This window comes from Periplaneta americana, chromosome 15 (assembly GCF_040183065.1).
Source record: "Periplaneta americana isolate PAMFEO1 chromosome 15, P.americana_PAMFEO1_priV1, whole genome shotgun sequence".
Classification (NCBI taxonomy): Eukaryota; Metazoa; Arthropoda; class Insecta; order Blattodea; family Blattidae; genus Periplaneta; species Periplaneta americana.
In genome coordinates this window covers 61,600,170-61,625,876 of record NC_091131.1, presented here as the reverse complement: position 1 = coordinate 61,625,876, position 25,707 = coordinate 61,600,170, and the positions used below count along the sequence as shown (strand labels likewise).

At 33.1% G+C, this 25,707-nt stretch overlaps 2 protein-coding genes across 2 annotated transcripts in view; both read right to left on the bottom strand.

Annotated features, from left to right (window-relative positions):
* LOC138715715 (vitellin-degrading protease-like) overlaps positions 1–16,045 on the bottom strand; it is a 61,464-nt gene extending 45,419 nt beyond the window's left edge. Inside the window, exon 1 of the mRNA XM_069848770.1 lies at positions 15,930–16,045. Within this exon, the coding sequence (XP_069704871.1) occupies positions 15,930–16,045 (116 nt within the window). The remainder of the gene's footprint in view (positions 1–15,929) is intronic.
* The window catches only part of LOC138715003 (uncharacterized), a 48,257-nt gene continuing 30,993 nt past the window's right edge, over positions 8,444–25,707 (bottom strand). Inside the window, exon 10 of the mRNA XM_069847377.1 lies at positions 8,444–24,349. Coding sequence (XP_069703478.1) covers positions 24,294–24,349 — 56 coding nt within the window. The 3' untranslated portion in view covers positions 8,444–24,293. The remainder of the gene's footprint in view (positions 24,350–25,707) is intronic.

Here is a 25,707-nt window from a genome sequence, read left to right as displayed (position 1 = left end):
TATCGATATAACCCAAATATTACGTAATTTATTCTAGTAATTATAAAATACTTTTTTTTTTTCCTTATTTTAAAATGAAGTCAAAGAGAAGACCTTGTGTGATGTTTCAAAGTTATTTACACGATTGCACTGCATTCTATGAACAGATTATACAATAAGACATAACCTAATAGCGACACATTGTTGATAAGCACATGGCATAGAAACTAACTTAACCCTTTACCGCATGGGACAGTCTTGCACACATCGGTTTAATATTCAAATAACTTAAGTAGTTCTTTCTTTCTCAACTGATGTCACATACGGTCAAATCCAATTCTTGACAGTGTGTCATATCTGTCTCAGTATGTTGTTTGAAATATTATATGCTTATATTATAAATTATACGAATATAAAACCGGTATGTGCCATATATCCCAGAATGCAGTAAGGGGTTAACAGTTTCTTAAAGAAAATAAATTCCATGACTTTTAACACTCTTAACTCTCACTGCTGCATTTTAGTGACAGATGACACATGGAGCTCTCTGCTATTTAATAATTCCAAACTGTTAGGTTCATCACAATCATAAAAATCGAACACTAATGGCACATCTAATTATCACGATTCCTTTTTTTCAGTGACTTTTCTCTATAGCCATGCTTCTCTACTTGAAGGTCATCATCTTGTGTTCTTAACATACAACATTCTGCTACGTCAACAGAACAAGGAGACTACCCAAATACTGTTCAAGAGCTCTTTAATTCCTGGAAATCAATTGAGCAATTCTCACTTTATTTAAATGCTCACAAATACTGGTATCATAATTCCATTGCCGATAAAAACATCCTCACCACAGAATGTATATCATACCACAACAATTAAATAAAAATATATTATCTTCAGTGGAGAACTTAACCGGATTGCGAACTAGCTCACACTGTCACTGGACAATTCATTTTACAACTAACAATTCCTTTACATACCACTCGTGCTTTCAAAGCTTACCTTAGCACATTGCAAGTGTAATTTTCGTAACCACAATTGGTCATCATATTTTAAATGAGGAATGTCACTACCTGTTATTTGCATCACTGCTAACATACATGTCTTTAATGTTTTCTGCAAATCCATGTCACAACAGCCTCGCTGACAGAACAATTGAAGTTTCATCACTGCTTCACAATAGGCCTATATCGAAAAATAAACTAAAAATTAGTTTTAAGAAATCAGCCAACGAAGTTGCATGAGGCTGTATAATTTTAAGTCAGCCAGGGTGGAATATTGCCACCCAGCTCATGAGAGTGACTGTGCATGTCTGTGGTCTCTGTCAACATTGTATCATGGTGTGCTGGAACTTGAATAAATTTTAAAAAAAACTGAAACCAATATATTTATTTCTTTGAGTATTTACTCGAATACCAAGATCTCTTTTTATCTCATTTTCATTCCCAAAAAGTATAAACAGTCTTATTTTTCGACAATCTCAACTGAGTGAGAAACAAGACATTAAATGGTCTTGTAACAAAACATGACAGATATGTAACAACCACTAAATATAACAATAACGCTCCACTCATACTTATTCAGAAAAAAAATTATTAATATATGCCTTAATAAACCAATTGATTACTCATCTGAGCTTTTGTTTACTGATTTTAATGTTTTGAAAATTAAACAGATTTATTATATTGCCTTATTAATCTTCATACATAAAAACCGTAATAAATCCAAATTGTATCATCATAAATATGGAACTAAAAGATCCGATTTTATACGACTAGAGGTACCGAAGTGTTTCACAAGCACAGCTCTGAGCCAAGGTTATACAATAAAATAATTGATAAATACCCAAATTTGGAAAATTTTAATATCAGAAATTTCAAAAATAGCATTAGGCATTTAATTTTTAAAGAATATATATTGATTTAATATGTATATGTATTTGTATGACTTAAATTGTTAAAACTGAAATTGTATTTTTAAATTTAATTTATTCCTGTAAAATTTTTTTTTTCTTGACCCAGTTTGTGTCAATTATCTTTGTGTTTATCTCTGTGTTTAGATATCTCCCTGAGCATGAGTTTTTTACTCCTTCAGGGAAGAACTAAGATTGTATTTTTGTCAATGTTATTTTATTAACAATAAACAATAACAACATCTTCACTGCATATTCACCAAGTTCGATCGATGTAGGCTCCTCTAATAGCACAGTAGATATCTAAGCAATATTTCAATTCCTGCCACACATGACAAAAGACAGTTTCTTTCAAACGATTAATATTGTTAATGGGTACACTATGAATCCTAACACCATAATACCATAAGTAAAGTCCAGAGGAATGAGGTCTGGAGACTGTAATGGCCATGGTTTTCATTCATCCCTTCTTATCTATCTCTCTGGAAATGTTTCATTTAGGAATTCCCGAATTACGCCAGAATTCTGTGGAGGAGCACCATAATGCTGGGAGGTGAGAACAGTCTATCAGTAGGTAACCTTTACGACCATGATAGTACAAAACACTGACAATGCAATGGTGAGAAAACAATAATGATAACTATCTATCAGTAAGCAACCATGATAACCATTATATGACAAAAACTTGGAAAGTTATTCTTTCATTCGGTGACTGTTCCACATCTCTATCATGCTTAATTGCAATTGTACAATCATTTAAAACCCACCTTGGCTTTATGAATACTGTGAGATGTACTTTATTATGCAATGAAATAAATGCCATACAAAGCACATCATACTTAGAACACAAGAAAATTTGCATGTTTATTATATTACTCATAGCATAAAAGCACTATGTTCCTGTTGTCACTCTCTAATTGAAACTGTTATTACAACAAGCACATAGCGACATGAGTTATGGAGCCATAACATAAGGAAAATTGTCTTTTAATTATGAATACATGTAAAATGTGAAGAAAAATAGGAAGTTTATTTTTGGCTCTTGAAAATAATGGCAATCTCGTATACACAATAGAGTATAACAATCGAGTAAATAGGTCTTTCCTTCTTCACAATTTCACTAATTACACAACCAGTTGAAAATTTAATAGATCTCTTAACATCATTAATTTTCTAAATCGTTTTCAGTGTGTTTTAATTTGAAATTTAATCCTACAGAATAAATTATATATGCCACTAGTTGCACTGAACGAGTTTTTTTAAAGAATATTCTTCTAGAAGATCTCGGACTTCAGGTTGATTACCTTTCACAGATCACCATTAATAATTCCGTCATTAATTTTTATGATTGTATGCAACCAGCCAATGCAAATGAAATTCTTCTGGAACGCAAATAGAACACTGCCCATGATAAATTAACTATTATATACTGATGGAATTTTCAATACATCAAAAGTAAAATAACTTTTAACAAATATTTATAAATTATGATTGAGAGTAGATAAAACTTCATGTTCACTATGCACATAGTAAACTAACACATTAAATTACCTCTGATCTAATCCTTGTTACGCATTTTTAAACCTGTTCGGTTCTTCTGTTAGTAGGTGGTACCTTGTTTTGATGAGTTTTTCCATTAGTCTTCCACTTGCTAACAGCTGTAGATTTCCAGGCGAAGCAAGGGAAGCTCAAAAAAAATGGCGGTGTTTGACCTCACTTCCTGCTGTGAAGTTAGTGATCTCAATAGGATCGAAATCTGTGGTTTGTAGACACAAATGCAGCAAATAACACTGGCAGTTCGTGATAATTTCATACTCAGTATATATATATTGCACATTTACATAGCATGTAACACAAATATGTAGAGCCAACACAGGTTCTTGCCAGCTTTAAAAATGGCGACTTTCAGTCTCACTTCCCAATGCAAAGTTAGTAATCTATAGTCGCCTCGCTATTATTTCAAGTGTGGCTCCTTATCTTTGCTTACACCTTAGGAAGTATAGACTCTATAAAGACTAGGTAGGTATTATCGTTCGCCATTTTAGTTTTTTCGTTGCCGAGCTACCAGACAAGGATGCCATTTGCCGCACCGTTAAACATCATGTCGTAGCTTCTATGATAGTCAGTCAATCGCATTGTAATTTTTAGGATTTATTGATAAATGTTTAAGAAAAGCATAGAAAAAAATTCTGAATCAAAATCTTGTTTGGAAAGCGAGAAAAAAATTACTAACTTCAAAGTGATCTGTTCAAAATAGACATTAACACTCTCAAAAGTTGATAACCGACAAACTTTTTTATTTTTCACGTTAGATGGGGGATCAAAGCAAAAGAAATGTTTAAAAAAAAATTGAAATACTTTTAAAAGTAGCAGCCACTTCTTGGGGATTGCGAATGTTGCTGAGTTATCCAAAATATAACCGAGTAATTATATGACACATAGTTTTTATCACTCTTCTGCGAATTGGCATATCAGTGCCATAAATATTATATGAACAATAGAAACAAGAAACATAATATAATTTATTATATCCAATATTTAATACTATTGTGTTTGTAATATGTTTAGTTAGGTTTCACGAAAACGTTTATTTGTAGTAGCTATTAATACTTCAGTATTATTATGAAAATGTTAAAATATCTTTCTCCAACTTGAAAGGCGATTAAGAGAGAGAAGATATTAATGGAAATAAAAACATAAGTTTCTCCTATGAATCTATTACTTCCCCCTACTTCTGTACTACAATAAACTCGTCATTCATTAGACACTGAGCTGAAGTTGTATGAAGCTGTAACACTTGATCATGTATAGTCATATAGTTACAGTTGCTATCATTGCTATGAGTCACATAATGGGCAGAGATAGAGATTTCTCTCGCTGTGACAGGTAATTGTGATTTTGCCAAAGTGTGATTTTTGTGTTCGGCTGATTCATGACGCTTGGAATGTTGTTAAATTATACCGAGAATATAATCGAATTGCTATATGACGCACATGGTTTGCAAACCACTAGACGACAGATGTTTATGTTTATCGCTTTTCTGCGAATTGACATACCAGTGCCATAAATATTATATCCACAATACTGATTAAAGGAGTGAGTAACAAACATGCAATGAAAGGTGTATGTCTGTATCAAAGAGCTGAGTGGGACGATAAATACGATAATAGATCCTATTTATCTTGTCATTCAACTTAATACGAGTCTCTTAAATTGGAGTTGCCTGCATATTATGGTTACATATAGGGTGGAAGTGAAATAGCCTTGCAGATTTTCGGAGCAAATAGCTCATGTATGAATGTAACAAAAAACTATAATATCATACTGGTGAAAAGTTCGTAGTTTTTTCAAAGAAGAATAGGATCGTGATTTTTGTCCATATCGATAGGAAATCTAATAAAGAATAATTTATCCCTCTGCCATATTTCAATAGCATGGTCAGTTTTCGTGAAATTTAATTTTAAAAACCTCTAATTTCAAGCCACTGCACAATGTGAACAGGTTGCAACAACGTCGAGGCAGAGAGCAGCCCACCTACCGAGAGACACCGAGTTTGTTGACCTCTTACATCTGTATCATTAGTGTGTGTTAGCAGCGATGTTGCCATACTGCTGAAACTTCAAACTTAATTTTCTAATTAACCATGCATTTAATCACAAAACATAATCAGGTTTCCTAATTATTCAAGTGTGCCCTATCATCTCTTTTAATCTGCAAGGTTATTTCACTTCCACTATGTATAATCATAGTTGACATCAGTCACCATCATCGCTATGAGTCACATATTGGTCGGAGCTGTGATTTTCGAACTGTAGTCACAGTCGAAACCTGTGACAAACCCATCACAGCGACAAAATCATAGGTCTTCAAATCACACCTCACCACTAATGTATGTGTGTATGTATATATGAGTCGTAATTATGTGCTATAAAATACTTCAGAGTATTCTATACACCAAAACAAACATATTTTGTCCTATAAACATATAACCGATACTGCATCGTTATCAAGGTATGGCAACATTGCGTTATTTCAAAGCTAGTCTACCAAGGTCACGTTCCACTGCTACAAATATTTTTGGAGTTGGGTGCCATTAGGCAGAAAAATGTTCAGCAGCAGAATTGTTTCTTACTTCACCTTAAATCAAGATCATATCTGTCATTTCACTGTTTATGTATGGCTCCCTCATTCTGCATTAGTGCCAACTGTTATGTTCTGCAATTCAGTAAAGTAAAAATAACACTAATCTCAGTTACAATACTCAACATCATGAATAAACAAAACATCACCATAACTACAAGACATGATGAACTATGAATAGATCTCTTTTTAACCATAAAACAACATCGACTATTAGTTCCGATTTTAGCCATGGGTAATTGCTCAACTAACTTTGAAATAACGCAATGTTGCCATATCTTGATAACGATACAGTATCGGCTATACGCAGAGTGCGAATTAAGATTTCTGATGAGGGGGAGGATAGAATCCTAGATAGAGAATACCATACATAAAATTATTATTATCCTCATTCGATACGGCTCAACGCTTGGTCGCACTGAGTTGTTTGTCTTCCATCTTGATCATAACAATAATATTACATCCATGAGCAGGCTTAAGATAAGATGTGTAATTCCTAAGTTATTGATTGTTGTCAGCTTGCCGGTGATGATAATACACCAATATTATTTTCTTCGCTTACTTTATACTTCATAATGTATATTCATATTAAAATAATAAAATTATATTTTGTAAGGGAGGGATAAAAGTTATCCCTGGCAGGGATGTTAATATGAATTTATGAGAGGGTGATAACTTTCCAACAGGGGGGGACATCCCCCCCCCCATCCTCCCTGTTAATCTGTATGCTGGCTATACGTTTATAGGACAAAGTATGTTTTTTTTGGTGTATAGAAAACTCTGCAATACTTCACAGTACATAATTACGAATCATCCTATATATATATATATATATATATATATATATATATATATATATATATATATATATATATATATTGTGTGTATGTATAATGCGTACATTCTAAATTAATTTTAATTGATTTTGTATTTTAGTCAAATTCTTATTAGTTTATATTCAATTTGATTTGTCCCATATCATGTACCATTAGCAGAAGCAATAATGAATTGATAAGTAAATAATAGTCTGATAATCAGTAAACAAAATAGTATTTAAAACAGTATTATAATACAGTCTTTAACTAAAATGCTTGCCAACCTCTAGTGAGTTCGTCCATAAAAAAAGTACATTGTGTTGAGGACAAAAGGAATCACGCTTTACTTTACTCCCCCAAATTACGTTAATTTTCTATGTTACCAATTGTTGTTCCTTTGTTGACTGATTGCTCTTAAGAGAAGTTAAACAAAAATCTCATGTAGAATTTTCAATGCAAAATTGAAAGACCTATCAAAAGTACTTATACCAGAATTTGTTAATATCAATTGTAACCACTGCTCTCACTTGCATTTAAGTTACATAGGTACCTTTCCATTGTATTTCCTCTATTACAATTACAAATATAAAACAGAGAATGGGAAAGAAACAGTTCACTCTCGAGTTAATCACAATATGTGATCTATGTTGACACACCGTTTTATTGTATGACAAAAAAAATTGTTGTTCTTTTACTATAAGTAGTAAAAGAAATATAACAGTGATCCATCTTGCACAAGAAAACTGTGTTGTAATTCAGTAAATTGGCCACATGAGGGCACTCACAAAGACCAACGACTTGCACATGTCAGCTCACTTAAGCAAACGGAAGAAAACACAGCATCCAACTTTACGACCACACAAAGTACACTAGTATTCTCTGAAAGTCAAATCCAAGAATTAAAAAAATAATCCTACATCACTACACAGTAAAACTGTCACGGCACACAAACTATTCACAGGATAATCCGTTTCTACCATCAAACTCAGTCTTGGCACCATTAAAAAATCATGTTTCAAAATATTTAAGGAATAAGGCTTCGTTCAAGAGCTGGCAATTTCTGCTGCCATCTTGGATTCATGTTTCATATATGAGTAATTATTGGTGTTGACTCATTCTTCAGCAAACAGCTTGACTGGTTGGCTGCCAAAAACCGGCTTAGTGAAGTATTCTGTTACCATGGCATTGTGAAGAATTTAATTTCTGATTAACCGGAATTCATTGCTTACATCAATTTTGACGTATGAAAAGAACACAATAAATTTTGCTGATGTCTTCACTATCTGGGATAGAATACACATGCATGCAGTAAAAATGTTATTTACCTATGTTCTAGGTCAATAATGGTCTCTGACTAACCAAGATCACCAGAGTATGTCCCTGGCAAAGAATTGTATACATGTTAATACTTAAAAACAAATACCTGATTCAAGTCCAGTGAATATCACTTGCAGCACAGCTCAGGAGATAAATGATTCAGAATATACTTATACACATAGAAATAACGCTATTTATATAAATAACTGATTAAATGGCGATCTTACTCGTGTTAATTATATAAGCATGTGTGGCTTGCAGCTGTTTCGGTGCTACTTAACACCATCATCAGAGCCTACTAGATCTCGGCGCTATCTCAACTTCGCTGCCTGTTGTGTGGGTGCGTTCATGTAATGAAGAGTTGTGTCAAATAGTGTGTGTGTTCTGAAATTGATCTGTGTGTTGAGAATTAGGGTGTGTTTTAGTGTGTCTGTATATTTCATATTGTTCTAGTGTGCTGAGCTTTTGGTTTTTGGGTTGTATGTGTAGAATTTCCATGTCTGTATTTATGTTATTGTATGTATTGTATGCTCAACACACTAGAACAATATGAAATATACAGACACACTAAAACACACCCCAATCAAATTCTCAACACACAGATCAATTTCAGAACACACACACTACTTGACACAACTCTTCATCACATGAACGCACCCATACAACAGGCAGCGAAGTTGAGATAGCGCTGAGATCTAGTAGGCTCTGACGATGGTGTTAAGTAGCACCGAAACAGCTGTAAGCCGCACATGCTTACATAATTAACACGAGTAAGATCGCCATTTAATCAATTATTTATATTCAAGTGTTAAAAGTAGTGTACGAAAGATTCAACATGGGCTATTTATATTTCTGAATTTAAAGATATATAGGGGTCTTCACTTTGCCATAGTCCGTTCTTCACAAAAAACTACTTACGAGACAACATCATCACCAATTATACTCCAAAATCTTATATGTAACACAAATCCATAAGCCCTATCTTTGTTACCCGTACCACCACAACTTGGCCACACACACACACGCACACTCACACACAGCACAACAGCCATTCGATGTACAGGAAGTATTCACACTAGTACATTGGATTCCTCAATTTGTTTGCCTCGTCTCCAACATTACATTTGAGACGAGAATCCATCTTTACCATACAAACAAGTTACGAACTGACATACAAAATTACCTAGCCCACTCTTTTCTATGTTCTCACACACAAACTGGGAAAAGACTTAAGTGGCCGAGAGTGTGATGTAAAGCAGCAACATGTCTCAAGTTCAAAATCATAGATAAACACACAGTAGTTATCAGTCAATAATGCACTGTTGCCATGGCAACTCAATTTATTATTATGACTGGATGTTTTTATTGATCTAAAGTGATAACTACTTGCATTAAAAATTTAACTATTGATTAAAAAAAAGTCTCTTCAATCGCATGATGTTAATTTATAATCACTACTCATAAATATTAAACTATGTGGTGACAGGAAATGAAATATCAGTTAAAAATAACACTAAAAAATTTGTTAAAAATCTAATAATCAGAACTAATTACGACATTCAATTAATAATGCGGAGTTCAGGGGGGGAAAAAAAAAAACATATTACGTAATATTTTAATCTTTCTGCAACCTTAAGGTTACTTGACAATTACTTGTGTCTCTATAAGTGTATAGCCAGTATATTTTTATATCCGTTTTGTCCTTTAATAGTATATTATGAAATTAATCTATAATGTTATATTTTATTGAAAAGCAAAGCTAATTTTCTAATTTTTACGAATGCATTAACTCTATAACATTATAAATTGGTTTTATACACTTTTTGTTTTGTACAATAGCATTATAACAGAATTCATAAAAATGAAATAGGTAAACAAGATATCAAATATCTAATCATTTGCTCTGAAACAAAAGCCTGCAATATACTAGTGACGTAATTGCTTGATTTGCTGAATTTTTTTGACACTGTTCCAAAATATGGAAATCAATTTACCAGCAGATATTTTAGGAGAAACAAGGTAGAATCGGGTTCCATTCCCAAAAAGAAATCTCGTGAAAGCTATTAAAAAAAAAAAGAGCACAATAAATTAAATTTATTTTATGGCTCAAGAATAAGGAAACGAAAAAGATTTCAGAAACAGAGGTTTTAGCATATCTATTGGAGCAGGTCAGTTAATTATATTCTATATTTCATTCAGTGGGTAGTTTATTTTATCATACCTATCAGAACTGGTTAGTTGATTCAATTTAACATTTCATTTTCAAGTTTAATTTTAATATTCAGAAACAAAGCTGCATTATTTATTTCCTTTTAGAAATTCTTTGTTTTAATGAATACCGATACTGATATTGTGGTGTAGTAACATTGTTATAAACACAAATTAGTTAATAATGTAATTGTTGCTATATCAGTTTTATTATTTTGCTAAAAAAAAAACTAGAAAAAGTTGATGTTATGATATATCCAATACATCATAGCTGCTAAGATGATCGAAAACATTGATTCTGACATATTTATTACATAAATATTCAAAAGTTATGGAAAACTGGCTGCAATTCATTGGTACTGTTGCGTAACAGTAATCTGTTTCTCTAGAAACCAGTCTACATGTTGTAAATTCGACTTACAAGGCCTGTTGACACTAGTGATAAGTACAACAAAAAACACGATCATACAAAAAATAATATTACACATTCTTCCCGCAAAATAGTGGATAAACAACAACTACTTACAGTATACACGTCCATACAGCAACCAATAGTATCAAAAGTCGAAATTGGTTAAGTCTTACAAATACGAGGTGAGAACCATCATCTTCTAGTGAAATCTCTTTCATCTGTAATATCTTATGCAAGGGGTAAGTGACAAACAGTCAGGAAAGAATATATATTATTATAATGTACCGAAGTACATATGATATTTCCATGCAGATATTCTGCGTCATCATACATATGGAAATATCATATGTACTTCAGTACATTATAATAATATATATATGATATGCGTAAATCACTTTGTGATTTAAGACGGCGCTTATTCCGTCGGATCCCGGCCAACTAGTCACTCAATATGAGTGCACCTCAGCACATGTGTGGACTTCGGTCCTAGGTTCATAGATATCTATGACGTAGTGCAGAGGGCGGCCACCAGAGGCAACCCAAGAGTTGGAGCTTAATCTGAGATGATTCTTCAGACGCCGGGGTAGAATCCGGTGTGGCTTAGTGGATAAAGCGTCAGCACGTAGAGCTGAAAACCCGGGTTCAAATCCCGGCGCCGGAGAGAATTTTTCTCCGTTCCATTACTCTTTCATAGTCAGGAAAGAAGTAAATGTCGCACATAGCACTCTGAACATAAGCAAAGGGATACTCTTTGAAAATTATGTCTCAAAGCATTTGTTCGTGAATATAAATTCATATTTTTACTGATACTGTCTGAGTATAAGAATAATCGTGATGATTTTAGTACATCATGCAAACAAATATTTAGCAACCCTACACTTTTTAATTTCTTTAATATGTGAGTACTGGTGAAGTCTTATAAATCAGAAGAAACATTTTCAATACATAAAATACATTTTTATGACAAATGTAGAAGTTCCACCAAGTAAAGTCTCAGTATAATTATCATTAAACACTGCAGAAAAACAGAAAATAAGGTCAATTCATTAACATAATACAATAATATAATATTTTGATTTGTATATTTTAGTAAATTTTGATAGGTACATACTTCAGTATTTGCATATAGGCTATATATATCACTAACTATGAACAATTTGCAAAATCATATTTAAGTTTAAGAGATACCGTAATCATTAAGGAAAACAAACCTATCAAGTTTATCAATTACGTAAGTAAAATAGTCCTTTGATTACAGGAAAAGTATGCAACTGATTGCAAATCTCATCTTGTTCAAGACATCCTGTATCTAAAAACTGCTATTGCAATGCTAACGATGTTACACTATAATAATAAAATTATGCAGAATTCACCTAAAAATTGCTCTCTCTCAACTTTAGGGACCTGCAAAAGGCGAGGTTATTTTTTGGCTAAAAGTGATATTACATTTGTTAAAGAAAGCAATTTTATTTTAAAAATGATTTATTTACAAATCTAGTAATATATACACGTCATATTTACATTAACTGATGTACTGTAACCATACCTAGCTTTCAAATGCAAAAGCTAACAGAATAGCAATATTACCTTCAAATTTGTTCCTTTTTCTGTGAGAACATTGTTTTAAGAAGACAAAAAACTTTCACAGTCCACATTTGCGCAAGGCAATCATATCAGTTCCATATATTTCGCAGTAAACTCTGGTTTTGAAATACTCGCTGCTTTTAATACAGTCATGTCAAATTCATTTTCCGAGTCACATTTATCAACACAATAGACTATAGGTGAAGTAAGTTCTTTGCACTCGAAGTTCAAAATATATTTTTACGGCACAAAATCACAAAATTTGCGAGATATTTTGCGGAAAATTTCAGAAATTCGCGGTACCGGTACCTTAGAAAAATGGTAAAATTTGTGATATTAAAAACAAAGGCAAAATTCGCGTAAAATTTCGCGTTATCGCAAATGCGAATTTTGCAGGTCCCTACTCATCACATATGCAATGTAAACTACCAAGAGACTGTAATACACAGGGTGGAATGAGACATTATGTATTTACTTATAAAGTAATGAAAAAACATGCTATTATGACTAAAACATTCCTGATAACTATCATTTCTTGGATATTATTATTTTATCGTAAAATATAAATCAACACGTTCTCATCAACTCTATCTGCAGAAGACACTGTAGCCTAGAAGTATTGGACAGCACGAATGCTAATGGCTTCATTGCTAGATGCAAGGGATTGAAACAACAACAACATATAAATCAACACAATTACAATACCGCACAAGAAGGAATTGCACATCACTAGGGTGACCAAAACTCACATATTTTTTCAGGAAATCCATATACACACATACATATTGTTTTGACCAAAAGCAGGTCTTTCACTGCAAACCCAGCATTCTGTAATCTTTCCTTTTTCTGCCTTCCTCTTAGTCTCTGTGCAGTTTTTCTTGGGAAGGATAAATGCGGTAGCTTCCCCTTGCTTTCCGCACACCACTCTCTCTTTCGCATCTTAAAAGATCCCAGGGGGCACCAGCGTGGAAGTGACGAGAGTAGATTTGATTAATTAGATCCCTCCAGACTTCACCGAAATTTACCGTAAGGGTTAAATACAGCTCTTGAACTCCCATATTTGAACTAATAATATTTTTGGATCCTTCCGGCTCCCATATTTGTATTCTAATCCTCTTGTATTTTTCTTTATTAATCATGACTGTCAATTTTTAATGCAATCTAATAGTAATACCCGCAAAATATATATTGATATAAACTGACATTAATATCGATCATTTAGCAGGTACCAATCAATACAATTTTATTCAGTTCCAGTGATCCTGTAATCTCTGGTGTTACCTATTCTAGGCAAATATGATTGTAAAGAGTTTTTATTTTTATCAATTTGCATAGCAGGATAAAAAATTAAATGTTCTGCAGCACCTTGTTGACAAATATAAATACGTTAAAACTGAGAAATATTGTATTTTTAAATATCATTGTACTCAATATTATGACCTAAATCATAGTTCTATTATAGTTAAATTTATAGTTTTGTATTAAAGATCTGAACCATTCCATCAATGAATTCAGGCTTCATATTCCAAAAAATTGCGTTAAATTTGTCATAACCAAGTTTTTCGTATTTTTTGTGATCAGAAGTTGGTCACCCTAGACATCATGTACCTTAACACAGATGGTCTGTTGTAAACATCAAGTTTTCTACCACTTTCACTTTAATCTTCTTGCAAAATCATGATCAGAATACACTCTGTTGCGAGCTCCTCCACTGGTATTAAAATTACTATTTTCAGTAAGGCTAGGATTTTAATGACGTAAAAATACCCATAAAATAACCTAAAAATAATAAGCAAAGTATCTATTATTTACTGCTAGCTGCTAACAAATTAATGTTACGAGCAATTGTATAGATAAGTCCAACCAAAAGGTCCAAGTTTCCTAGAAAAAATTTATTTAGCATAATTAGTTTCTATAAATACATTTTCATTTTTACAGAACGTATATTTCCTATAAATACAAATTATACTATAAAATAAAAAGAAAATGCTATTAATTTATTTACTTACAAAATTACACGAAGATTACACAAACTGCGAATGTTCAGACAAAAAAAAAAGGTCTGCATTGCAATAAAGAATGAATATGATGTACATATTTCCAAATGAAAATTATTGTTGTTAGCCAACAATGAATTACACCTTGAAAAGCACTTTCCATTTTCATCGATACAAAAGGAATGTATAGTACTTAAAAATTTAACTTGGATTTTAGTTTGTAATGGTCATCGTCACAGTCACAAGGGAAAATATTCTTCCTAATAGAACTTGTGCAATAAAGCACATTCATTTGTAGACTTTATTTTTGTCCAAAATCATTTCATTTTTTTTTGACACAAACTGTCCCACTTTGCAATATACACCACTCAATTCATTTAGCACTTTGTGCATCAATCGTATAGTGGTTGCTCCACTTGCAAGAATTTGCTAATTATAAAAAAATATTAAAAAAAAAAAAAAAAAGGATAGTCTAACAACTACTTTTTAAAAGACTCAATTTGTCATAAAATGTAAATACTAAAAAGATACGGTATATTTTAAATTATCATTAAGAAGATACAATTTCATAGAAATTCTAATCCTGGTTACAAGTAAATTTTGTAATTATGTACCGTGAATAACTCCTAAGTGATACACTTTAGAGAAATAAAAATGTTACTAGAATCAGAATGTTCCATAATATTTATAAACTGCATCGTAAAAGTTATGTAGATTTCTTGACATGGACCATTGAAAGTAGGTTCAAAGAATGTCTCCCCCTTCACAACTCAGGTCTGTAAATAAACTAATATGGTCTCATTTCACCCTATGCAATGTTATGTTCAGAGAGATTTGCAATGACTAAGTTCTTTAAATTAAAAATATAAAGCCACTAAAATAATAAAAAAAATCTTTTAAATTTATCACAGATCTTTGTACAATACAATCATAGTTAAATAGTAGCAGCGACTGCTGAGATTACAAGACAAGAGTCTGTTACTCTTTCTGCACAAACCACAATAATACTTGTTTCTAACAAAAGTAACCACACTCTGTGATTCTCTTCAAAATTAACTTAATTTAAATATCAGAATGCATGTTTTAATTTTATTTACACGGAGTATGGCAAGACAACTTGCTTACCAAAAAAAAAAAAACACTCCTCTTCAATCACTGATTCTTGTGTCAATCATTTAAAAATTCTGTTGAATCCGCATATAAAAAAGTAAAGTAAAAAATGTCATTGATCGATGTTACACAATACCCTACATTGCAGTTCATGCAAATCTATGTAATTCAGAAATTCTGTAAATATAGTACGGAGTCAACAGGTAGTCTTGGTAGCTCAGTTAGCAGAGTGCTGGTTTATGACTGCGAATCTGGGTTCAAATCCCAATGATGGCACAGCAGTATTTGTGGTGGACAAAGTCAAGGTTCCTGACGGTTTTTCTCAGGATTCTCCCATTTCCACACTCATTGTCTATTTCAATAATAATAATAATAATAATAATAATAATAATAATAATAATAATAATAATATTTTTTCCACATCTAGGACTCAAGAAATCAGCACAAACTACAGAGATGATGATGATGGTGGTGGTGATGGTGATGGTGGTGGTGGTGGTGGTGGTGGTGGTGGTGGTGGTGGTGGTGGTGGTGGTGGTGATGATAATGGTACATACTTCCACATTAGGCATTTTACCATGTGATCAATCATACTCCTCTTTATAACTTATTTTTTGAACTACGATTCAAATGACTATTGTCAAATGCCAGGCACTAGAAAACAACAACATTTTATAGTATCGTTTTTCGAATCTGTTACATTTTCCAGTTTATTCTACGTAATATAAAATATCAAGAAGAAAATCGTCTCTTGTTTCTTGAAGTGGACTACCAATATGTTTTTTTTTTTATTTTAAGGGGGACATTCCACTTTTTTCCTGATCATTTTTTTCAATCAAATTTTGAAAGCATGTTTACTATAATAGAAGGGACTAACAAAATCCAAATTTTGAACTCTCAAATGTTTTTGGCGTTTGACTTTTTTCTACTCTTTTTAGAAATGTTTTCAAACCCAAGTTTTTAGTAAAAGATCTCAATTTTTAAGCTTTGTTGTTTTTGGTTACATTCACAAGACATAGAGAAATTTTCTATGCATTCATTTTATGAATTAGCTGATTTATTGAATTTGAAAAAATTGTTTTGACATTTTAAAAATGTTATTTTTTCTATAATTCATAAAAATAAATATTAATAAAATAAACTAGCAGCAGTTCTCACAAAATAAATGTATAGAAACATGCAGCTATCTCATGAATACTTCCAGTAAAAAATTAATTCAGATTGATTAATATTTGGCGTAAAAAGTGGTGTTAAATCAAGAAAAATAAACTTACGGAAAAATGGATTTGAAAGTAAAATTAATATTTATGTAAATTAAAATTCTTCTCCGTTACACTACATTAATCTAGTAACTTCAGGGAGTTCTTTGATGAAAAATTAATTTTGGCAGCTTTTTAAATACCACGCCCCCTTACAGCCTTAATTAAAAAAAAGAATTTAAACATATTTATAATCAGAATTGAACTAAATTCATTTGGGGTATGAAAATATACATTCCAAAGAAGTGAAACAGCTAATAAAAATTGTTTGAAAAATTTTCATGATTATTAGTGGAGTCGCCCCTTAATACAAAATCATTAATTTTTTTTTCCTAACAAGGCCATGCACATGTCGAAACCCTATCTGAAATTTTGCAGATGCTCAGATACCTAAGAAATAAAGATAACCTGTAAATATTATCTGCAAATTTCAACTGCATGCAAGAGTCCATATGAAGCATAATGATAATAAACTTCAAACAATAAGCAGCAATCCTCTCACCATGCTGTATAAAACAATTTCAAACTCACTGTTAGTGTTACTGTTTACATTTTCTTAACACTATATCTATGATATCTATCGTCTCTCTAAAACTTCATTTCATTTTCTTGCCCCGTTATGTGCTGGTGGTCCTTCTGTACTGTACCAAATAGAAATCAGGTATACAGTTTATAGACAAACCGCAATGTGACAACCCAGCTCTTGACAGAGTCACTTGCACACTCTGGTTATGCAATGCAGTATCTGATATCTGACACTCGTAAACTATTAATATAAAATATTACTAAATATAAACAGTTAAAACATAATTTACTTACACAAATTAAAGAAGCACTTCACTAAATATATATATATAATAGCCAACACATATTTAAAAAGAACAGTGAAAACCGCATATTTAGAGGATGTCTTTCACTAATTAAGACAACTGAAAGATTTCATTCTATAAGAGCGTGACATCACATTGCAATCCATTGAGTAAGTGAGCCTTGTTGGTGTATGTTCTTAAGCTCTCTAATTCTAACCTAGAATACTCTACAGAGTTCGTCCATAGAAAAGATAGCTTGATTGAATGAAATTAGATCATAAATTAAGTTACTACTTTACCTTATAGGTTTATCTAAATTTAAATAAATATGTAGTCTACTAGTCGTTAAAACTTAACTGAAGAATATTGCTGGAGAACCTTTTAAGTGTAGTGTAAATATTCGTAATTTAAATATGTATTGTATTGATTAAGGCTGGTTGAGTGGAAGAGAAGGCCTTATGGCCTTAACTCTGCCAGCGAAAATAAAACATTATTATTATTATTATTATTATTATTATTATTATTATTATGTACTGTCACAGAATCCTGTGGGAGAGGGAGAGTGCTTTTGCTTTTTTCCAACAGGATTCTGCAACAGCACCTACAGCTAACTAACAATTCTACGAAAAACTTCATAGAATATTCAAGGAAAGAACTGTCAGAAGGTAATGTGTGGACCAATCGATTTCTTGACCTAATTTCTTGTAACGTTTATTCCTAGGGAATTCTAAAACAGGTACGTAGGTACCCAATGCTCTTGATTTAACAATGGAGTTATTCTCTCTCTTGCTTCCCAGCATTTAGATATAAGACTTGTATTTTTTTGAAGTACTTCATAGTGTGTTAAATGATTCTTATTCATTTCTTCTTCTTGAGAACACAATACATAATTTGGAGTAGATGATGCCAATCCATGTTTATCCAATCATGACCTGTAAAGAGTCTGAATATGGCCACAGCAGATTTACGTGGTAGGTCAGGAATTAAATCAGGTCTTTCAAGTAAAGTTTTCCAATGGAAATTTTCCGCAGTATTTAATATTTGGCCATTATAATTATTTTTAATAACGTGTTTTATGAAATAATACGAAAAATTATAGTTTTGTTTTTGTTCAATTTTAGTGTCTTTCTTTGCTAGAATGTCGGCTCTCATTACCACTAGACTAGACGGCATTTTGGAAGGCGGTTGGCTGCTATATGCGATGTAGCATTTCTGGTATGTGACGTCACAAGCTTGTACAGTAGAACCAATCAGAATCAGTCTATAACAAGTACTTCCTGAGTGTGTTTGTTCATGTGTGAGTGTTTCAATACATTGAATAAGTAAAACTAACATTTACTGTGTATGTGTGAGATAAATAAATGGAATAAGAGAGTGTAAAAACACAAGTATTGTACAAGCAGGCATGGAAAATAGTGTTAAGGTGTATAATTATTTTAAAAACATTGACGAGCAGAACGCTGCTGGCCATCTTGATGCTGACTGCAACGTTGCCAATGCGCAAGAAACGACTGCAGAAGCATGTGGTGTGGGACTGAGAACCATGCAAAGAATATTGTTAGTGAAGGAAAGAGGGTTTGTTTGGTGTCATGCTTACAGTAATCAACGGCTAAGGTCATTATTGTCTTTTGATAATTTAAATTCTCTCCTGCGCTATTTGTATTGCACGTGCGCGTGAAGTACGATGTGGCAATGTTGTACGCTGCCTTGCTCTATCTATCTGTCTCTCACGACGCAAACGCTAGCAGACTACCGCCTTCCGAATTGTCGTTGATCCTAAATGTGCAGGAATCCACTGAAGAACTACGATTTTATTTCAACTTTGGATTTGTTTAATCACTGAATGGATTTCTTTAATTTTTTTTTTTTTTCCATTTTTGGTTGATTTGTTGTTACTACTGATTGCATTGTGGCACTAGAGTGACTTAATATGACTATATTCTTGCAATGATGAATCCAAAGAAGTAAATTTTGAAGGGATGTACAAATAGTTGCAACTTCTCCATCAAAATTTATGTATTTTTCTCCACATTCGAAAAGAAAAAGTATACAAAAATAATCCACACACTCTGGAAGAACAGAAAGATAGCAACAGGGAAAAAGTTGCCTCCATTCTCAAAAGGTACTGCAGCAAGTGATGCATCACTTCTTGAACAGGTGTTTTAACCGCTTACATTTAGTAATATCTTACATTAATAGTTTGGTATGTCGAATTACTGATACTACATCAACAGTAAGCTCTCTGTATAACAGATCCTGTTAAGAGCCATGTTGCGGTTTTTCTACAATCTATTCAGCCAGTATTTAAAATAGTTGGGCTAAAGAGAATAAGATTATACAGCAATAACGGAATTATGACAAATGGAAATAGCAGAATAAATAGAATTACTAAGAGAAAACCTGACTTATGACCACTGTGTCCACTGCAAATGTCGAAGAATAGTCTTGCATCATCACAGAACACATACACCAAGTCAAGTCTAACAATTAATCATTCTTCATAAGAAACATTTCCGCACTCTTACCTGCATGTTAAAGAAAGATAATCACGATTTTTATGCTTGCAAGAGTTCTGTGAAGGCAATACAGTAAAATCTCGATAAGACGCGCCCGCTTATTACACTATCCCATGTAATACGCTTTTTTTGTCCGGTCCCTGTACATTTTATATATAACGCCTTTATAAAATACCCCGTTTGTTGCGCTCAAGTCCCGCATAATATGCTGTTTTTGTGGAATATTTTCGATGTAATTTTCAGCAATGTAATGAAACATCTTGGTCACTGAACTCACTGGTGCCATTAACCTGAAAAGCATTGGTATTCGATCCTTTACCTGCACATTTAAACCTTCATACTTCATACCTTGGTATACCCCACCCTCTTGTTGCGCTCTCTTATTCAACTCATCTGCGTGGTTAAAGCCTACATACAGTTCAATACCCCACCCTCTTGCTAACCCTCTCTCTCAAACAACATTCCTCACTTGGCTGTAATAAAATTCTGGAAATTTTTGCTGGGCAGTTTGTTGTCCTTCAGTGTATTGAAGTGTCTGTGAATGTCATTACAATGAGTGTTAAACAAAAAGCGCTTTCTGTGTCGGAAAAGTTGGAAATCTTACGAAAGTACAATGAGAACAGTGCTCTTACCCAGAAACAACTCTCTGATGCATTAGGAATCCCATCATCGATATTAAGAATGATAATAAAAAATCGCGACTCAATCACTACAGTTGTGACGTCGTCGGGAAGATATAATCGCAGGAAACTGAAGTGTGGTAAACATGAGGACTTGGAGAGCACGCACACGGCAAACAACTATAAATGACTTTTTTTCCGAAAGAATTAAGTACAATGCATATTGTAAATGTCTTTGACGTACAGTACAGTAATTGCATAATGGAGTAATACTGTATTACCTTTCATGAATCATGTATTTCAATAAAGAAAAATGCTAATAGATAAGTCAAAATTAGTATACCCACCTAATGCACAGTCCCGGTTAATACGCGGTTTACACCCGGTCCCTTGAACAGCGTCTTATCGGAGTTTTACTGTATTATCAAATATAACAGTAAATACCATGAGAGGAAAAAAGGTAAAAACATGATTACAGAAACTTCAGTTACGTCGTAGGTTCTTCAAATTTCAATTGTTTCTAACATTTCAGAGGTCCACCACTGTGGAGTAATGGTTAGCATTCTTGACTGCGAAACCAGCAGGCCCAGATTCAAATCCTGGTTACGGCAAGTTACCTGGTTGAGGTTTTACTGGGGTTTTCCCCTCAACCCATTAAGAGCAAGTGCTAGGTAACTTTCAGCACTGAATCCTGGACTTATTTTGCTGGCATTATCACGTTCATCTCATTCAGATGCTAAATAACTATTAGAAGTTGGAAAAGCCTTGTAAAATAACAAATTACAAAAAAAAAAAAAACATTTCAGAAATCTTTTCTGATTCATTATAGGAAAGAACTCATAACACCAGTTACATATAATGCAATCACACTTCAACACTACTGTGGACTAGCTATAAGCTTGGAAAATTAGACTCAATTGAGTATGTTGAACTTCCTAAGATGACTAGAGAGCAGTTAACAAGACAGAAGTTCCAACAGACAGTTTCATGATTGTTGCCATATTGGAGTCACTGTAAACCACTTCTACTGCACACATGCATGTCTGTTATACAGCTTGTAATAACATGAACACAATTTTTTTACAATAATGAAGATTGTAGCAACGAAATCTTGGGAAATAACGAAAGTGTGCAAGTGAAATTTGCAGGCTGTTGGATATTAATGTTGAGCACTTAATAACTAAGACACCGGTTCTTCTTGAGTTATTTTGGCTTAACTGGTACCCATTACCAATTTACAATGATGGATTTCGTTATATGTAAAATCTGTGGCCCAGTGAGATATTACTAACATATTTCCAGTCTTTTCTATTTAAGATCTCCACAATTATTATCGTGGTGACAAAGAATTGAGAATGAAGTAACTATGAATCTGGGTGGAGAATTGTTCCTTAATTTATCTTCATTTGTGAACAAAGGGAACTTTTATAAGCAGTAATTCCACTACAAGGGACCAATATTTTCAATTTCTCATCTCATGGAAGCTGCACTTGGGATTTTTTCGCCTAAAAATCCATTGCCCTCAGCCAGGTTTGAACCCATGATACAGCAAACTCCAGACAATACAGATTAATATGAATCTATAAATGCACGGATACATGGGAAACATGGCTAACCATGTAATTTTATTATAAGTTATTTTATTTAAAAGGAAAACGATATGAAATACAAACACATTATATTACGATGTTTTACTTTTCGCCTTTTTCGTAAAAATAGTCATTTTCTTTTTAACTTTTATTTTACATTCTTACGTTTATGTGTCTTGGCTGACTGCACACCTATCTCATAATTATGGCACAATTTTGTTGCTGATTAACTCTTTCCTAATTAATCTACAATTTGTAATTTCTATTATACAATTAAAAGGACTTGCTTGCGTTTTTCTGCCATTTCTCTTTCCTATAGTAACGACAATTACAACAGACAAATGAACATGCGTGACTATGTTTTTACATAATATGTGCAGACAGGAAGGATGTTCCAAAAATACATTAATATCAACGCTACTTCTTTTAATTGTACAGTATACTGAACTCTCGGTGGGAAGGTGTTTTTGAAGCAACATAGAGTAAAGGGTATGAAGGAAAAGTATGCTCAGCTCGTAACTGCATGTTTGACACCTTGCTGCTTCTTTGATTTTCTTCTCTTTCTAACAGAAATCAGACTGAAGACTCATGCATGGAAAATCTGCAAGAAGGATAAACTGGGCACGGACAATTGGGAGTTTGCTGTACTTGGGTTTAGAGACAAGCATGGTAAGCACTAAACTAAACTAAAGGATGACACGTGGCATTTTCATATGTGATTATGTTTCACCTATGCTAGGCAGTGACAATACTCTCTACATTTCCGAAAAATATTACGTGATCGGCTTCATGATATTCCCATCTCAATGCATGGAAATTGTCACAGTTCAACTCTCACCGGTACCATATTAAGTAAGAATAATTGTAATGTATAAGTTGAAGTTATCTATTTTTCCTTAAGGTAGAGTTATGTGATCTAAATTCCCATAAAGTACACGACAATCCATCATAAACATCACTACACAATGCAGGCGTCAATGGCAATGAACTGCTATGGTTATTTCCTTTGTGAAATATTACGTTTGACCAACTGAGGTGACAATTTTTATTCGTTTCTTATTGCTTTCTGCAATTACTGTAAGGACGATTGTGTGAATAGAAATGGCGGAATGATGGCAAGCAAAATGATAGCATTCTTAGAAAACATGCCACAACAAAATCTTTTTTCGCAACAAATTCCACTTGTGTTTGCTAGGATTTGAACCTAGCCCTCGAGAATGAGAAGTCAATGTTAACATTGTGTTGCATCAGTTATGAAAACAAGAACACTGCTTCAAAGTTGCAGCGATCCTTTCAGTTCACACAAAGGATGGCGCCACTATGACTACAGTCTCAAAAAATCACGTAAAAAAAATTACAAATCACATTTCAAGGAAAATATTTACACACACTACATATATACACGTAACAGTTGGATGGCAACCTTTAGGCCACTTAGAAGTCTTCCTGGCTTGTGAGTGGGAGTGATTCGAACCAATTACCTCTCTACTTCCATGAGCAACATATTCCAGCATGCCAACTCGCACAGATTTTTATACAGGAGTCTGCGTTGTTACTGCTATGCCCTGCTGTTTGGTGGCACATGCTGCTCTACTGCCACCAACCAGACTGCATTGTCACAGTTCTCGCTCACACATGCATAAAAATCTACTCTCCAGTATATTAATACCCATTTATTTGTGAGTATTATTTACTACAGTCAATCGCCTATAGAACAATAGCTCAAATTCGGCTATTGTTACAAATGTAACAGTACAATGCAAACACACCAGATAGCCTATTGAAAAAGTTGATATCTGGATTGCAAATAACTCTCCCTTTCTTACACATTTCTTTATAAATACTGAAAAACTTTTTTTTCTGGAAAGAACAAGCAGTTGGGAGCAAACCCAGGATCTCTTGAAGACACATGTTAAAAAAAATCAACTTTTATACAAACTGCTTAACACAGGAAGTAGACGATGTGGTGAAGTAGGACTCGTCTCTATCTGACGGGGAGAACAGGCAACTCATACACAAATTACAGAGTCAACTCAGTCAAATTCTCTAAGTCTCTGATACGCACCAGTGAAACACCTGGAACAAAAGATGCAAACAATAACTCAATAGAATCACATTACCAAACTTACAATCAAAACAATTTTTTAAGTGCAAGTTGTATATCCAAAAGATAAAAAAAAAGAGCAATGTCAAATTGTTAATACTTTCTCATTATACATTTTATTTAGTGACTAACAAGACTGCCATTTTATGTAAATATAAGACACAATCTTCCACATATGAAGAGGTAGATTCCAAAGTGTTTTAAGTCCTTTTTTTTAAGATTTTAACTTGCTTTATTCACGTTTTAATTTATCCTTTTCAAGCTTATATAATAACTGTGTAAGTTTATTTAACAGATCTCCTAAGTTTTAACTTAGTGTTCTGCATATGTTTTTTCAAACGGATCTAAGGGTGTCAAATTTATTTTATCAGTTTTTCTCATTTGTCTCTTAACATGTCATTTGGACTTAGGCCAGTTTGGAATCCACCTCTTCATATGATATGATATGATATGATATGATATATATTTCTCAAAATCTTCGGTCCTGCTGGCCCTTCACATTTCTGTATTCGGGCCAGCATTCCCTTACTTGCACTATTTACAACTTAAACAAGACGTATTTTGACACTTGAAGCCTGTTCTTGCTATGTCTTCCATGTTCCTTCACTTTCACTTGGCCATCCTTTTACTTTATCCACTACTATTCTACTTCCCTTCTCTTATTCTCAGTTCCCTTAAAAATCATTCCTACCTTCATAAAACTAAATACTTTAAATAACAATACATATAACTTATTTAATATATAAGACCTAACCCTGTAATAGATCAACTATTGACCAGATATTTTGTATTCGACAGATAATGGAGAAAAAATGGGAGTATAAGGGTACAGTGCATCAGTTATTCATAGATTTCAAAAAGGCATATGACTTGGTTAAGAGAGAAGTTTTATATGATATTCTTATTGAATTTGGTATTCCCAAGAAACTAGTTCGATTAATTAAAATGTGTCTCAGTGAAACATACAGCAGAGTTTGTATAGGTCAGTTTCTGTCAGATGCGTTTCCAATTCACTGTGGGCTTAAGCAAGGAGATGCACTATCACCTTTACTTTTTAACTTTGCTCTAGAGTATGCCATTAGGAAAGTCCAAGATAACAGAGAGGGTTTGGAATTGAACGGGTTACATCAGTTGCTTGTCTATGCGGATGACGTGAATATGTTAGGAGAAAATCCACAAACGATTAGGGAAAACACGGAAATTTTACTTGAAGCAAGTAAAGCGATAGGTTTGGAAGTAAATCCCGAAAAGACTAAGTATATGATTATGTCTCGTGACGAGAATATTGAACGAAATGGAAATATAAAAATTGGAAATTTATCTTTTGAAG